We start from the raw sequence: 18116 nt of genomic DNA, 5'->3' as shown, positions 1-18116 counted from the left end.
ATAACCAGTCACAAACAAGCTGTACATGGTCCAATAACCAGTCACCACCAAGCTGTACAGGGTCCAATAACCAGTCACCACCAAGATGTACAGAGTCCAATAACCAGTCACCACCAAGCTGTACAGATTCCAATAACCAGCCACCACCAAGCTGTACAGAGTCGAATAACCAGTCACCACCAAGCTGTACAGAGTCCAATAACCAGTCACAACCAAGCTGTACAGAGTCCAATAACCAGTCAATCAAGTCACCACCAAGCTGTACAGGGTCCAATAACCAGTCAATCAAGTCACCACCAAGCTGTACAGAGTCCAATAACCAGTCAATCAAGTCACCACCAAGCTGTACAGAGTCCAATAACCAGTCACCACCAAACTGTACAGGGTCCAATAACCAGTCACCACCAAACTGTACAGGGTCCAATAACCAGTCAATCCAGTCACCACCAAACTGTACAGAGTCCAATAACCAGTCACCACCAAACGGTACAGAGTCCAATAACCAGTCAATCTAGTCACCACCAAGCTGTACAGGGTCCAATAACCAGTCACCACCAAGCTGTACAGGGTCCAATAACCAGTCACCACCAAGCTGTACAGAGTCCAATAACCAGTCACCACCAAGCTGTACAGAGTCCAATAACCAGTCACCACCAAGCTGTACAGAGTCCAATAACCAGTCAATCAAGTCACTACCAAGCTGTACAGAGTCCAATAACCAGTCAATCAAGTCACCACCAAGCTGTACAGAGTCCAATAACCAGTCAATCAAGTCACCACCAAGCTGTACAGAGTCCAATAACCAGTCACCACCAAGCTGTACAGAGTCCAATAACCAGTCAATCAAGTCACCACCAAGCTGTACAGAGTCCAATAACCAGTCACCACCAAGCTGTACGGATTCCAATAACCAGTCACCACCAAGCTGTACAGAGTCCAATAACCAGTCAATCAAGTCACCACCAAGCTGTACAGAGTCCAATAACCAGTCACCACCAAGCTGTACAGGGTCCAATAACCAGTCACCACCAAGCTGTACAGAGTCCAATAACCAGTCACCACCAAGCTGTACAGAGTCCAATAACCAGTCAATCAAGTCACCACCAAGCTGTACAGAGTCCAATAACCAGTCACCACCAAGCTGTACAGAGTCCAATAACCAGTCAATCAAGTCACCACCAAGCTGTACAGGGTCCAATAACCAGTCACCACAAAGCTGTACAGAGTCCAATAACCAGTCACCACCAAGCTGTACAGGGTCCAATAACCAGTCACCACCAAGCTGTACAGGGTCCAATAACCAGTCACCACCAAGCTGTACAGGGTCCAATAACCAGTCGATCTAGTCACCACCAAGCTGTACAGGGTCCAATAACCAGTCACCACAAAGCTGTACAGAGTCCAATAACCAGTCAACACCAAGCTGTACAGGGTCCAATAACCAGTCACCACCAAGCTGTACATGGTCCAATAACCAGTCAATCTAGTCACCACCAAGCTGTACAGAGTCCAATAACCAGTCACCACCAAACTGTACAGGGTCCAATAACCAGTCACCACCAAGCTGTACAGGGTCCAATAACCAGTCAATCAAGTCACCACCAAGCTGTACAAAGTCCAATTACCAGTCACCACCAAGCTGTACAGGGTCCAATAACCAGTCACCACCAAGCTGTACAGGGTCCAATAACCAGTCACCACCAAGCTGTACAGGGTCCAATAACCAGTCACCACCAAGCTGTACAGGGTCCAATAACCAGTCACCACCAAACTGTACAGGGTCCAATAACCAGTCACCACCAAGCTGTACAGGGTCCAATAACCAGTCACCACCAAGCTGTACGGAGTCCAATAACCAGTCTCCACCAAGCTGTACAGAGTCCAATAACCAGTCAATCAAGTCACCACCAAGCTGTACAGAGTCCAATAACCAGCCAATCGACTGGGATACTATCATACACACACCCAACATCTCCCTATAGACTATACCTGATGACACTGGGATACTATCATACACACACCCAACATCTCCCTATAGACTATACCTGATGACACTGGGATACTATCATACACACACCCAACATCTCCCTATAGACAATACCTGATGACACTGGGATACTATCATACACACCCAACATCTCCCTATAGACTATACCTGATGACACTGGGATACTATCATACACACACCCAACATCTCCCTATAGACTATACCTGGTGACACTGGGATACTATCATACACACACCCAACATCTCCCTATAGAGTATACCTGGTGACACTGGGATACTATCATACACACACCCAACATTTCCCTATAGACTATACCTGGTGACACTGGGATACTATCATACACACACCCAACATCTCCCTATAGACTATATCTGATGACACTGGGATACTATCATACACACACCCAACATCTCCCTATAGACTATACCTGATGACACTGGGATACTATCATACACACACCCAACATCTCCCTATAGACTATACCTGATGACACTGGGATACTATCATACACACACCCAACATCTCCCTATAGACTATACCTGATGACACTGGGATACTATCATACACACACCCAACATCTCCCTATAGACTATACCTGATGACACCGGGATACTATCATACACACACCCAACATCTCCCTATAGACTATACCTGATGACACTGGGATACTATCATACACCCAACATCTCCCTATAGACTATACCTGATGACACCGGGATACTATCATACACACCCAACATCTCCCTATAGACTATACCTGATGACACTGGGATACTATCATACACACCCAACATCTCCCTATAGACTATACCTGATGACACTGGGATACTATCATACACACACCCAACATCTCCCTATAGACTATACCTGATGACACTGGGATACTATCATACACACACCCAACATCTCCCTATAGACTATACCTGATGACACTGGGATACTATCATACACCCAACATCTCCCTATAGACTATACCTGATGACACCGGGATACTATCATACACCCAACATCTCCCTATAGACTATACCTGATGACACTGGGATACTATCATACACACCCAACATCTCCCTATAGACTATACCTGATGACACTGGGATACTATCATACACCCAACATCTCCCTATAGATCTAGACTATACCTGATGACACTGGGATACTATCATACACACCCAACATCTCCCTATAGACTATACCTGATGACACCGGGATACTATCACACACCCAACATCTCCCTATAGACTATACCTGATGACACTGGGATACTATTATACACACACCCAACATCTCCCTATAGACTATACCTGATGACACTGGGATACTATCATACATACACCCAACATCTCCCTATAGACTATACCTGATGACACTGGGATACTATCACACACACCCAACATCTCCCTATAGACTATACCTGATGACACTGGGATACTATCATACACCCAACATCTCCCTATAGACTATACCTGGTGACACTGGGATACTATCATACACCCAACATCTCCCTATAGACTATACCTGATGACACTGGGATACTATCATACACCCAACATCTCCCTATAGACTATACCTGATGACACTGGGATACTATCATACACACACCCAACATCTCCCTATAGACAATACCTGATGACACTGGGATACTATCATACACACACCCAACATCTCCCTATAGACTATACCTGATGACACTGGGATACTATCATACACAAACCCAACATCTCCCTATAGACTATACCTGATGACACTGGGATACTATCATACACAAACCCAACATCTCCCTATAGACTATACCTGATGACACTGGGATACTATCATACACACACCCAACATCTCCCTATAGACAATACCTGATGACACTGGGATACTATCATACACCCAACATCTCCCTATAGACTATACCTGATGACACTGGGATACTATCATACATACACCCAACATCTCCCTATAGACTATACCTGATGACACTGGGATACTATCATACACCCAACATCTCCCTATAGACTATACCTGATGACACTGGGATACTATCATACACCCAACATCTCCCTATAGACTATACCTGATGACACTGGGATACTATCATACATACACCCAACATCTCCCTATAGACTATATCTGATGACACTGGGATACTATCACACACACACAACATCTCCCTATAGACTATATCTGATGACACTGGGATACTATCACACACACACAACATCTCCCTATAGACAATACCTGATGACACTGGGATAATACACCCAGATACATACACACTCAGCATCTCCCTACAGATAATACAAACCTTGAGGGGCTGCGGTGGCCTCCAAAATTAACATTCGAAATCGCTCCAACATTGTCTTAGTAGTGTTAATAAAACAGGACGGTAAGGGAATGGTATACACTTCAAATTCTGTTTAGGTTGACATCTGATGATAATCCATTTGTAGCTGACAGGATGTGTGTCCCCTGGTAGTATCCGTCGGTAAGGTTATCAACAGTCATTCTACATCAATGTACTAATGGAGTAAAACGTGACATCTACACTTTGGGACAGGACGACTGTTATTAATTAAAGATGACTAATTTTGTCATTCCAGGTCACCTGAGTGTTTGGGACATTTGTACCCCGCCATGCAAACACTTCTTGTAGTATGCACTGGTTACCAAAGGCTAGATGAGAGGCATTCTCTGATTGGCTGTTTAACATGGAAGTGATCTATGCTGTTTGGAATCAATATCACAGAGTCTTATCCCTCGCGGAATTGGTACTAATAGCACTTGTTTGCAGCAGTGACAGCGATTCTGTTCTACACGGCAAGCTTGGGTATTGGCAGTGTTAACAATACTCTTTAACAGGTTGGAAATGAGCAAAGCTAAAAGCAAACAGTGTGTTTAGGTTGTGAAGTGTGGACATCAGGGTTACCGCAGTACTAGAGACTTTACCTCGGGGGCCAATACAGTTCTCTAGTCTAACCTTTGATCAATATCTAATGTACAACTCCACCACAAATCATATACTACATATAATCCAGTTAGTGCCTAGAACATGTATATTTTAGACTAGCTTATTGTTTGGAGTTGAAATTGATAGATTTTTAAATAAAATATTCATAGTCTCCACTGTCTTCCCTGTATACTGGAACAGTTCCCAACAAAATAATGGAGTTTTCATGTTTAAAGCTATCTCTTTTAGACGAGATGCATTCAGAAGATTCCTTTTTTCAACTATACATCAATATCCCAGAAGCATCTTACAATGATAAAGTAAAGCTGTTAACATTTATATTGACATTTAACAATAAAATCATAATAGCTTTGTGTTGTCTCAAATAATATACATTTTTTTTTTTTCATTTTCTGATCTATTTTTCCAAGCAAAATGTAGGTGGTATTGGATGATAATTATATTTGTTGCTATAGTAACATGTAACATGATATTCAGTCAGAGAGAAATCATAAAAATTTTGCCATAACCATGCAGAAATTGTTTTCCTGACAAAAATGTATTCTCTTGCTCAATGCTCAAAGTAGAAAAAAGTTAAGGTCAACATGACATGTGTTTTATATAATGGTGTAGTACTCAAATGCTTTACACATAAAAGATAACCTAAGTATATGAAATGGAAAATACAGGTCACAGTGACCTAAATTTTACTAGAGTACTCTGTTTAAACAAGGTGTACAGACCATTTAACCATTTTGTTTGGCATACTGAGCCCTCATCCCTCTGAATGGATTAGACTACTGACATTCTAAAATGAATTGTTTTTATTAATCCTTTAATGGTAAAACTATAGGGGGACTATAGGTTTCCCCTCCATCCATCTCATATGTATGAAAGTACAATGGCATATAATGCCACAAATTGTCAGTGCTCCAGCTGCTTCAATCCTTGAAGGATTTCATCAAACATATAATGATAAAGGACCGTGATATCTCGGACAACAGACCTGTGGAGTTAAGATGTCAGATCTGTGGAGTTAAGATGTCAAACCGGATGAGTTTAGATGTCAGACCTGTGGAGTTAAGATGTCAGACCTGTGGAGTTAAGATGTCAGACCGGTGGAGTTTAGATGTCAGACGGTGGAGTTTAGATGTCAGACCTGTGGAGTATAGATGTCAGACCTGTGGAGTTTAGATGTCAGACCTGTGGAGTTTAGATGTCAGACCTGTGGAGTATAGATGTCAGACCTGTGGAGTTTAGATGTCAGACCTGTGGAGTTAAGATGTCAGACCTGTGGAGTTAAGATGACAGACCTGTGGAGTATAGATGTCAGACCTGTGGAGTTTAGATGTCAGACCAGTGGAGTTAAGATGTCAGACCTGTGGAGTTAAGATGTCAGACCTGTGGAGTTAAGATGTCAGACGGTGGAGTTTAGATGTCAGACCTGTGGAGTATAGATGTCAGACGGTGGAGTTTAGATGTCAGATCTGTGGAGTTTAGATGTCAGACCTGTGGAGTTTAGATGTCAGACCTGTGGAGTTTAGATGTCAGACGGTGGAGTTTAGATGTCAGATCTGTGGAGTTTAGATGTCAGATCGGTGGAGTTAAGATGTCAGACGGTGGAGTTTAGATGTCAGACGGTGGAGTTTAGATGTCAGACCGGTGGAGTTTAGATGTCAGACCTGTGGAGTTTAGATGTCAGACCTGTGGAGTTTAGATGTCAGACCTGTGGAGTTTAGATGTCAGGCCTGTGGAGTTTAGATGTCAGACCTGTGGAGTTTAGATGTCAGACGGTGGAGTTTAGATGTCAGACGGTGGAGTTTAGATGTCAGACGGTGGAGTTTAGATGTCAGACGGTGGAGTTTAGATGTCAGATCTGTGGAGTTTAGATGTCAGACCTGTGGAGTTTAGATGTCAGACGGTGGAGTTTAGATGTCAGATCTGTGGAGTTTAGATGTCAGACGGTGGAGTTTAGATGTCAGACCTGTGGAGTTAAGATGTCAGACCTGTGGAGTTAAGATGTCAGACGGTGGAGTTTAGATGTCAGACGGTGGAGTTTAGATGTCAGACCTGTGGAGTTTAGATGTCAGACAGTGGAGTTAAGATGTCAGACGGTGGAGTTTAGATGTCAGACCTGTGGAGTTTAGATGTCAGACCTGTGGAGTTTAGATGTCAGACGGTGGAGTTAAGATGTCAGACGGTGGAGTATAGATGTCAGACGGTGGAGTTTAGATGTCAGACTGGTGGAGTAACGCCTCCATTACACCATAATCTAATCAATGAAAGTGCCGTTAATCACAACCAATCATAGTAAATACCTGTGACCTCATACGGTCCTATCCAGGGACCTATTTATAGTCCAACCAGCTAATTATCCCTGCCAACACATTTATTACATACGTTCATACAGCAGATTAGAGAAAATTCCCATGTGCATGATCTGGTGATGAAAACAGCGATCCTTAGTGAAAATTACAGTTGACACTGAATATTAGTACTGTATAACAAAGGATTATATTGAATTTTTTTCAACCATATAATTGTTGTTAGTTAATATTCATTAAATTTTTGCCAATTTACAAAACTGTCATCTATCTAAAATATCTACTAAGATGCTGCCATGAAAATCACCAGCCGTCATGGTAACATGGCAGTATAATGTATACTTGTTAAATTTTATCAGCTAATATCTCACGGTTGTCAAATAATACATAGATCTCAGGTGTTCGCACACCCTAGGCTTGTAAACATTCTGCATTGAACATTTCTACAATCCTTTATTTTTTTGTGTGCTTAATTTAATGACAAAAAAAAATAGCAAAAGTAAATCCATGTAAATATGGCCAACTATACCATACAATACTTCAGATGTAAAGTGTTTACCATTTCTTTGTATACGAAGTCATTGAAACATAAAGTGTCAGTGTCAGCATCCGAAACCTTCAGTAAGTACTGCCTACCCTGGCTGCATCACTACTGCCTCCACAATCATGACACTGGTATTGTCCTGGTACGGATATAACAACAGAACCTCTTCTTCCCTATAGCTGGTCCATAATTACATACTGATTACAGATCGTATCTGGGTAATACATTCTCCGATACTTCATTTGTTAAATAGGGCAATTTTGATACAAATACTTAATGTACTATAATAAAGCATATTAATACTAATACCTAATTAATATAATGTTTTAAAACCAATACTTCATTTATCAAATAAAACCATTTAGTACCAAATATATTGCCGCTTTAACAGCCATTATTACTATAAGTATGATACAGTGGACTACAATTTCCCTTTCAGATGTTGGCAAGCCAGACTGAATAATATATATCTATTGATGTAACTATTAAACATGGATGATTTATGGATTTAAAAATGCTGTATATTTAACACACAACTGGATCGATCTTTGATAAATTCAGTTTTCTGATCAAAATTTTGTGCAAGACAAAAAAATATTATTAAAAGTCTCGGGAGAGAAATTGCCTTGTAAAAATTGCAGCGATAGAAACATTTCCATGATGGAGCAAAGCAATTCTCCGATGCAGCATACATTTAATTGGAATTCTGGGAAGTTGTTTTGGATTGCCAAGAGTGATTAGGTATCAGTTGTTACAAAAAACTGAAAACAAAGCTAAAGGTTTTGTAAACCACATCAAAAATACAACTGTAATACGATATGTAGGAAGCTACAGTCATAAGGTATTTAAGCAAACAATTACGTTAATGATGAGAAACAGTTAAATGTCCTCTCGGACAATATCATTAGATTCCTATTCCTAATAAAATTTAACATTCTACAAATATTAGTGCTTGTGTAAAGAGTATTCAACCACGATCTCCCTCCTATACAAATGGGTTGACACCCTAACCTACCACTATAAAAAGCCTCAAACCCTCATCTACGGGTACAACAGGACTCAAACCCTCACCTAACAGTACAACAGGTCTCAAACCCTCATCTACCAGTACAACACGCCTCAAACCCTCATCTACCAGTACAACAGGTCTCAAAACCTCATCTACCAGTACAACAGGTCTCAAACCCTCATCTACCAGTACAACAGGCCTCAAACCCTCATCTACCAGTACAACAGGTCTCAAACCCTCATCTACCAGTACAACATGCCTCAAACCCTCATCTACCAGTACAACACGCCTCAAACCCTCATCTACCAGTATAACAGGTCTCAAACCCTCATCTACCAGTACAACAGGTCTCAAACCCTCATCTACCAGTACAACAGGTCTCAAACCCTCATCTACCAGTACAACACGCCTCAAACCCTCATCTACCAGTACAACACGCCTCAAACCCTCATCTACCAGTACAACACGCCTCAAACCCTCATCTACCAGTACAACACGCCTCAAACCCTCATCTACCAGTACAACAGGTCTCAAACTCTCATCTACCAGTACAACAGGTCTCAAACCCTCATCTACCAGTACAACAGGTCTCAAACCCTCATCTACCAGTACAACAGGTCTCAAAACCTCATCTACCAGTACACCAGGTCTCAAACCCTCATCTACCAGTACAACAGGCCTCAAACCCTCATCTACCAGTACAACAGGTCTCAAACCCTCATCTACCAGTACAACAGGCCTCAAACCCTCATCTACCAGTACAACAGGTCTCAAACCCTCATCTACCCGTACAACAGGTCTCAAACCCTCATCTACCAGTACAACAGGCCTCAAACCCTCATCTACCAGTACAACAGGTCTCAAACCCTCATCTACCAGTACAACAGGCCTCAAACCCTCATCTACCAGTACAACAGATCTCAAACCCTCATCTACCAGTACAACAGGCCTCAAACCCTCATCTACCAGTACAACAGGTCTCAAACCCTCATCTACCAGTACAACAGGCCTCAAACCCTCATCTACCAGTACAACAGGTCTCAAACCCTAATCTACCAGTACAACAGACCTCAAACCCTCATCTACCAGTACAACAGGTCTCAAACCCTCATCTACCAGTACACCAGGCCTCAAACCCTCATCTACCAGTACAACAGGTCTCAAACCCTCATCTACCAGTACAACACGCCTCAAACCCTCATCTACCAGTACAACAGGTCTCAAACCCTCATCTACCAGTACAACAGGTCTCAAACCCTCATCTACCAGTACAACAGGTCTCAAACCCTCATCTACCAGTACAACACGCCTCATTAACCCTCATCTACCAGTACAACAGGTCTCAAACCCTCAAATACCAGTACAACAGGTCTCAAACCCTCATCTACCAGTACAACACGCCTCAAACCCTCATTTGGTAGTACAACAGGTTACAAATGTACAAATTCTAAGACTTTCCAAGGACTGTCTGTCATCAAATATTTTGTGTGTTTCATCAAGAACAGAGCAAGTTAATGAACAAGAGACTAACCTGGATCTGCGATAACCAATGTCTTGCGTATGGATGCCTTGACCAGGTCTGCTCCTGATGGCCAGCGCTTCAGTCCAGAACTATTTTGTACTCCGTCCTGCTGGAGCCATTTCAGCTGCCTGTGGACAAACATATATGTCTTTTTTTATCTCTCTATCGGGTGAATAGTTATGCCTCACTACTGTTTGTAAGCCAAACAACACCAGAATTACTAACCAAAGGCTTACCAAATACAAGTACCTCTTACAAATCGTCCCAACAAAACATTTCTGGCTGTAGTTTAAAAGTAATAAATTGCTGTAAAAAGAGTAATCATAACAATTGTAATGTATATCTACAAACAGTGACAACAACGTATAACTTTAGTGTAACAGTCTAACAATGTATCACTTTAGTGTAACAGTCTAACAATGTATCACTTTAGTGTATCAGTCTAACAATGTATAACTTTAGTGTATCAGTCTAACAATGTATCACTTAAGTGTAACAGTGTAACAATGTATAACTTTAGTGTAACAGTCTAACAATGTATAACTGTAGTGTAACAGTCTAACAATGTATAACTTTAGTGTAACAGTCTAACAATGTATAACTTTAGTGTAACAGTCTAACAATGTATAACTTTAGTGTAACAGTCTTACAATGTATAACTTTAGTGTAACAGTCTAACAGTGTATAACTTTAGTGTAACAGTGATACAATGTATAACTTTAGTGTAACAGTCTAACAATGTATCACTTTAGTGTAACAGTCTAACAATGTATAACTTTAGTGTAACAGTGATACAATGTATAACTTTAGTGTAACAGTCTAACAATGTATAACTTTAGTGTAACAGTCTAACAATGTATAACTTTAGTGTAACAGTCTAACAATGTATAACTTTAGTGTAACAGTCTAACAATGTATAACTTTAGTGTAACAGTGATACAATGTATAACTTTAGTGTTATCAGTCTAACAATGTATAACTTTAGTGTAACAGTCTAACAATGTATAACTACAGTGTAACAGTCTAACAATGTATAACTTTAGTGTAACAGTCTAACAATGTATAACTTTAGTGTAACAGTCTAACAATGTATAACTACAGTGTAACAGTCTAACAATGTATAACTTTAGTGTAACAGTCTAACAATGTATAACTTTAGTGTAACAGTCTAACAATGTATAACTACAGTGTAACAGTCTAACAATGTATAACTTTAGTGTAACAGTCTAACAATGTATAACTTTAGTGTAACAGTCTAACAATGTATAACTTTAGTGTAACAGTCTAACAATGTATAACTTTAGTGTAACAGTCTAACAATGTATAACTTTAGTGTAACAGTCTAACAATGTATAACTTTAGTGTATCAGTCTAACAATGTATAACTTTAGTGTAACAGTCTAACAATGTATAACTGTAGTGTAACAGTCTAACAATGTATAACTTTAGTGTAACAGTCTATAAATTTTTAGCTATAGTGTAACAGTCTAACAATGTATAACTTAAGTGTAACAGTGTAACAATGTATAACTTTAGTGTAACAGTGTAACAATGTATAACTTTAGTGTAACAGTGTAACAATGTATAACTTTAGTGTATCAGTCTGGTTTTATAATCGTTATTCTGGACTGGACACATTCATTAAATCAGAATCACCAAGACTTAACTTAACTTTGTAAAAAACAGACAAAATATATTAACTTGTATTAAAAAATAGGATTGAAAAAAACCAACACAAAAACAAAACAGACAATAGACAATTTTTAAGTGTTACAAATACATTAGCGTAGGTTTACTCATTTGGATAATTATTGTAGGAGAAAAATTTATCAAAGGGACTTAACTCTTTTTTTAAAAATGTCTCAGTGAAAACAGAAAGTGTCAAATTTCAATGTGGAAACATCAATGGAGTTTAAAGCAAAAAGAAAATGTGTATGAAAACTTGATGGGAGTAGGTCAGATAGATAATTATTAAAGGTGTCATCTGCATGTCTCATTCACTAATTTACTGAGGATTATGTCACTCTAGCTCATTGAGTATTATCTTAAGTCGAATTCACTGAGTATTATCTTAAGTCTAATTCACTGAGGATTATCTCAAGTCCAATTCACTGAGGATTGTCTCGAGTCTAATTCACTGAGGATTATCTCAAGACTAATTCACTGAGGATTATCTCAAGTCTAATTCACGGAGGATTATCTTAAGTCCAATTCACTGAGGATCGTCTTAAGTCTAATTCACTGAGGGTTATCTCAAGTCCAATTCACTAAGGATTGTCTCGAGTCTAATTTACTGAGGATTATCTTAAGACTAATTCACTAAGGATTATCTTAAGACTAATTCACTGAGGATTATCTCAAGTCTGATTCATTGAGGATTATCTCAAGTCTAATTCACTGAGGATCATCTTAAGTCTAATTCACAAAGGATTACCTTAAGTCTGATTCACTGAGGATTATCTCAAGTCTGATTCACTGAGGATTATCTTAAGTCAAATTCACTGAGGATTATCTTAAGTCTGATTCACTGAGGATTATCTTAAGTCTGATTCACGGAGGATTATCTCAAGTCTGATTCACGGAGGATTATCTCAAGTCTGATTCACTGAGGATTATCTCAAGTCTAATTCACTGAGGATTATCTCAAGTCTAATTTACTGAGGATTATCTCAAATCTGATTCACTGACGATTAGATTATCTTAAGTCAAATTTACCGAGGATTATCTTAAGTCTGATTCACTGAGGATTATCTTAAGTCTAATTCACTGAAGATTATCTCAAGTCTGATTCACTGAGAATTATCTTAAGTCTGATTCACTGAGGATTATCTCAAGTCTGATTCATTGAGGATTATCTTAAGTCTAATTCACTGAGGATTATCTTAAGTCTGATTCACTGACGATTAGATTATCTTAAGTCAAATTTACCGAGGATTATCTTAAGTCTAATTCACTGAGGGTTATCTTAAGTCGAATTCACTGAGGATTATCTTAAGTCTGATTCACTGAGGATTATCTTAAGTCAAATTTACCGAGGATTATCTTAAGTCTAATTCACTGAGGATTATCTCAAGTCTGATTCACTGAGGATTATCTCAAGTCTGATTCGCTGAGGATTATCTCAAATCTGATTCACTGACGATTAGATTATCTTAAGTCAAATTTACCGAGGATTATCTTAAGTCTAATTCACTGAGGATTATCTTAAGTCTGATTCACTGAGGATTATCTTAAGTCTGATTCACTGAGGATTATCTTAAGTCTGATTCACTGAGGATTATCTCATGTCTGATTCATTGAGGATTATCTTAAGTCTAATTCACTGAGGATTATCTTAAGTCTGATTCACTGAGGATTATCTTAAGTCGAATTCACTGAGGATTATCTTAAGTCTGATTCACTGAGGATTATCTTAAGTCAAATTTACCGAGGATTATCTTAAGTCTAATTCACTGAGGATTATCTCAAGTCTGATTCACTGAGGATTATCTCAAGTCTGATTCGCTGAGGATTATCTCAAATCTGATTCACTGACGATTAGATTATCTTAAGTCAAATTTACCGAGGATTATCTTAAGTCTAATTCACTGAGGATTATCTTAAGTCTGATTCACTGAGGATTATCTTAAGTCTGATTCATTGAGGATTATCTTAAGTCTAATTCACTGAGGATTATCTTAAGTCTGATTCACTGAGGATTATCTTAAGTCTAATTCACTGAGGATTATCTTAAGTCTAATTCACTGAGGGTTATCTCAAGTCTAATTCACTGAGAAATATTGTATTGTATATGACTCTGAATTCTCAAATGTGACAGTCTTCAAAAGAATTGGAAATCTGCAACTTTGATTCAATTACTCTATCAGATGAAATATTTGTGAATACATCTTCATTCATAATTTCAAGGTATTTAGGTATAGATTTGTGGACATACCCTCTATCATAAATAGATAAGTTTTAATATTTCAACTTCATTTGTAATCATTTAAGTTTGTTGTTTAGCTAAAAACCACCATGTAAAACTACATGTGTTTATAATACACACAACAAACATTAGTGTTATATAGTACCATCCAAGCTGTTCCTCGAGGGCTGTCAGTGTTTTACTCTATACTTACTGCCGCTGACGACAGGAATAACTTTGAGAAATCATCAGTGAATTATTTATACTAATGAACTGATGACTGTCATACAGTACAAAATGTCTAAAAAAAGATAAGACCTGATAATTTTTGTCCAAGAAAGCTATCTCTACTGTCCATCATTCCATTCTAGAAATGAGTCGCACAGTGTATTGATTGTGTCCTGTAAATAGTTTTATACACACACTGTACAAGCAGATATGTTCACAAGGGAACAGGAGTTGTGTCCCCTTGACCTAAGACACTCGCAGCACAGTGAGATTTACTTTTAAAATAACATAACTTATCCAAGATATAAAATGTTCTTATCAATATCTGGTAACTATCAATCTAATGGACCATGCAGGTTACCTAATATAAATCTAACCTTTAAATGACATGTATAGTACTGAGAGGGATCAATCAGTTACTAAGCATTAAACATTTGTGTACTACTTATGATTATTTTTGTTAAAGTTATCAGGTTAAAATGAATGTGCTTGGGTAAAGTTAGTGTTAAAATTATAGTTAATATAGTTAACATGTTAATGTTTTATAGTCAGTCATGTGTTATAGTTAATGTTTTATAGTCATAATAAGTTAATGTTTTATAGTCATAGTAAATGTGTTATAGTCATAGTTCATGTGTTATAGTTAAAATTAATGTGTTACAGTTATTGTTAATGCCTTATAGTGCCTTCCAGGGGAGACAACCTTATTGTGTTAATAAGATATAAAACAATACCACACCCATCCAGGGGAGACAACCTTATTGTGTTAATAAGATATAAAACACAAACCACACCCATCAAGGGGAGACAACCTGATTGTGTTAATAAGATATAAAACACATACCACACCCATCAAGGGGAGACAACCTGATTGTGTTAATAAGATATAAAACACATACCACACCCATCCAGGGGAGACAACCTGATTGTGTTAATAAGATATAAAACATATAACACACCCATCCAGGGGAGACAACCTTATTGTGTTAATAAGATATAAAACACATACCACACCCATCCAGGGGAGACAACCTTATTGTGTTAATAAGATATAAAACACATACCACACCCATCCAGGGGAGACAACCTTATTGTGTTAATAAGATATAAAACACATACCACACCAATCCAGGGGAGACAACCTTATTGTGTTAATAAGATATAAAACCAATACCACACCCATCCAGGGGAGACAACCTGATTGTGTTAATAAGATATAAAACACATACCACACCCATCCAGGGGAAACAACCTTATTGTGTTAATAAGATATAAAACACATATCACACCAATCCAGGGGAGACAACCTGATTGTGTTAATAAGATATAAAACACATACCACACCCATCCAGGGGAGACAACCTGATTGTGTTAATAAGATATAAAACACATACCATACCCATCCAGGGGAGACAACCTTATTGTGTTAATAAGATATAAAACACATTTCACACCAATCCAGGGGAGACAACCTGATTGTGTTAATAAGATATAAAACACATACCACACCCATCAAGGGGAGACAACCTGATTGTGTTAATAAGATATAAAACACATACCACACCCATCCAGGGGAGACAACCTTATTGTGTTAATAAGATATACAAGTGCAATCAATGATTGCGAAAGCTCACCGGTGGCAGCAATCACAATATACATTCATTTTTTATGCATGTATAAGCATGTCATTTTGAAATTATATGTCACATAATATCGCTCCTAGACCTCTAATGGATGTATAAACCAAATAAGAAGGGTGTGGACTTCCAAGCTTTTCAAAACTAACCCCCAAAATCTTTAAAGTGAGTTTTTGTGTCAAAAAAAGTAAGTCCACTAAATAGTAAAATGCCAAAATGCCATTTTTTTTCTGTATGATTTGCCACAGCATCACTCCTGGATCTTTAATGAATGTATAAACCAATTAGAAGGGTGATAGGTGTATACTTTTTCACTTACCCCCAAAACTTTAAAGTGAGTTTTGGTGTTTTGGTGCAAAAAAAGTTAAGTCCACATAATGGTAAAATGTGAAAAAATCACAATTTTTTTCTGCATGATATTGCCATAACATCACTCCTAGACCTCTAATGAATGCATAAACTAACTTAGAAGGGCCTGAGGTGTATACTTTTGGACTTACAAGCTTTCCAAAAACTTACTCCAAAAACTTTTAAGTGGGTTTTGGTGCCAAAAAAGTAAAGTCCATTAAATGGTAAAATGCGGAAAAATCACAATTTTTTTCTGCATAATTTTGCCAAAACATCACTCCTAGACCTCTAATAAATGCATAAAACAACTTACAAGGGCCTGAGGTGTATACTTTTGGACTTACAAGCTTTCCAAAAACTTACTCCAAAAACTTTAAAGTTTTGGGGTGGGACGCCGACGCCGACGCCGACGCCGGGGTGACAGCATTAGCTCTCGGTTACTCGTAACCGGTGAGCTAAAAACAATACCACACCCATCCAGGGGAGACAACCTGATTGTGTTAATAAGATATAAAACACATACCACACCAATCCAGGGGAGACAACCTGATTGTGTTAATAAGATATAAAACACATACCACACCCATCCAGGGGAGACAACCTTATTGTGTTAATAAGATATAAAACACATACCACACCCATCCAGGGGAGACAACCTGATTGTGTTAATAAGATATAAAACACATACCACACCCATCCAGGGGAGACAACCTTATTGTGTTAATAAGATATAAAACACATACCACACCCATCCAGGGGAGACAACCTTATTGTGTTAATAAGATATAAAACACATACCACACCCATCCAGGGGAGACAACCTTATTGTGTTAATAAGATATAAAACAATACCACACCAATCCAGGGGAGACAACCTGATTGTGTTAATAAGGTATAAAACACATACCACACCCATCAAGGGGAGACAACCTTATTGTGTTAATAAGATATAAAACACATATCACACCCATCCAGGGGAGACAACCTTATTGTGTTAATAAGATATAAAACACATACCATACCAATCCAGGGGAGACAACCTGATTGTGTTAATAAGGTATAAAACACATACCACACCCATCAAGGGGAGACAACCTTACTGTGTTAATAAGATATAAAACACATACCACACCCATCCAGGGGAGACAATCAAATTATTGTGGGCAGTAACAGCCTCCATCAAACATACACATCCATTCCAAATATCACTACATTAAGCCTGTATGGTGGTTCATTAAGAGGTAAATACATATGATGGACCTCCTTTACTTACCTCTGTTTGTAACATAGGGAACACAACCATTTCCCATTAAGTAACGTCTCCTGACAAAGCTTGCACACTTTGAAATGACAGGTGGGACAAATCTCGCCTCTGTTGAATAGGAAGCCCAGTTCGCTATGACAACGGGCACACATTTTGGACAGGTCATCCCCATCCCTAAGGACACTTTTCATTCGTATTGACTGGATCTCCAATCGTAACTGCCTGTAACAAACAAAAGACAATGATAGAAGGAACAAAACAAAGTGTTCTTCATTGGTATTAAATGGTCTAGTCCAGATACTCTGAACTCATTAGAAACATTTATATAATTACTGTGTATTAAAACTGAAAGGAAACATATACGCTTTGAACAAGTGTTAATCCTCAGATTAAAAA

The 18116-nt window shown here is 38.5% G+C and overlaps 1 protein-coding gene across 4 annotated transcripts in view; it reads right to left on the bottom strand.

The window, feature by feature from the left end:
• LOC117327904 (synaptotagmin-like protein 4) overlaps positions 1-18116 on the bottom strand; it is a 191304-nt gene that overhangs the window by 98207 nt on the left and 74981 nt on the right. For all 4 annotated transcript variants that reach the window (XR_004532750.1, XR_004532751.1, XM_033885138.1 and 1 more), the window contains exons 4-5: positions 17730-17942; positions 10349-10467 (exon numbers count right to left, since the gene is read on the bottom strand). Coding sequence is in view for 2 of the 4 variants with exons in the window: in XM_033885138.1 (XP_033741029.1) it covers positions 10349-10467; positions 17730-17942 (332 nt within the window). In the remaining 2 variants the exon portion in view is untranslated. The remainder of the gene's footprint in view (positions 1-10348; positions 10468-17729; positions 17943-18116) is intronic.

The sequence above is a fragment of the Pecten maximus genome, chromosome 5, assembly GCF_902652985.1.
Source record: "Pecten maximus chromosome 5, xPecMax1.1, whole genome shotgun sequence".
Classification (NCBI taxonomy): Eukaryota; Metazoa; Mollusca; class Bivalvia; order Pectinida; family Pectinidae; genus Pecten; species Pecten maximus.
The sequence above is the reverse complement of the archived record's forward strand: the minus strand, read 5'-3'. Positions and strand labels throughout refer to the sequence as shown.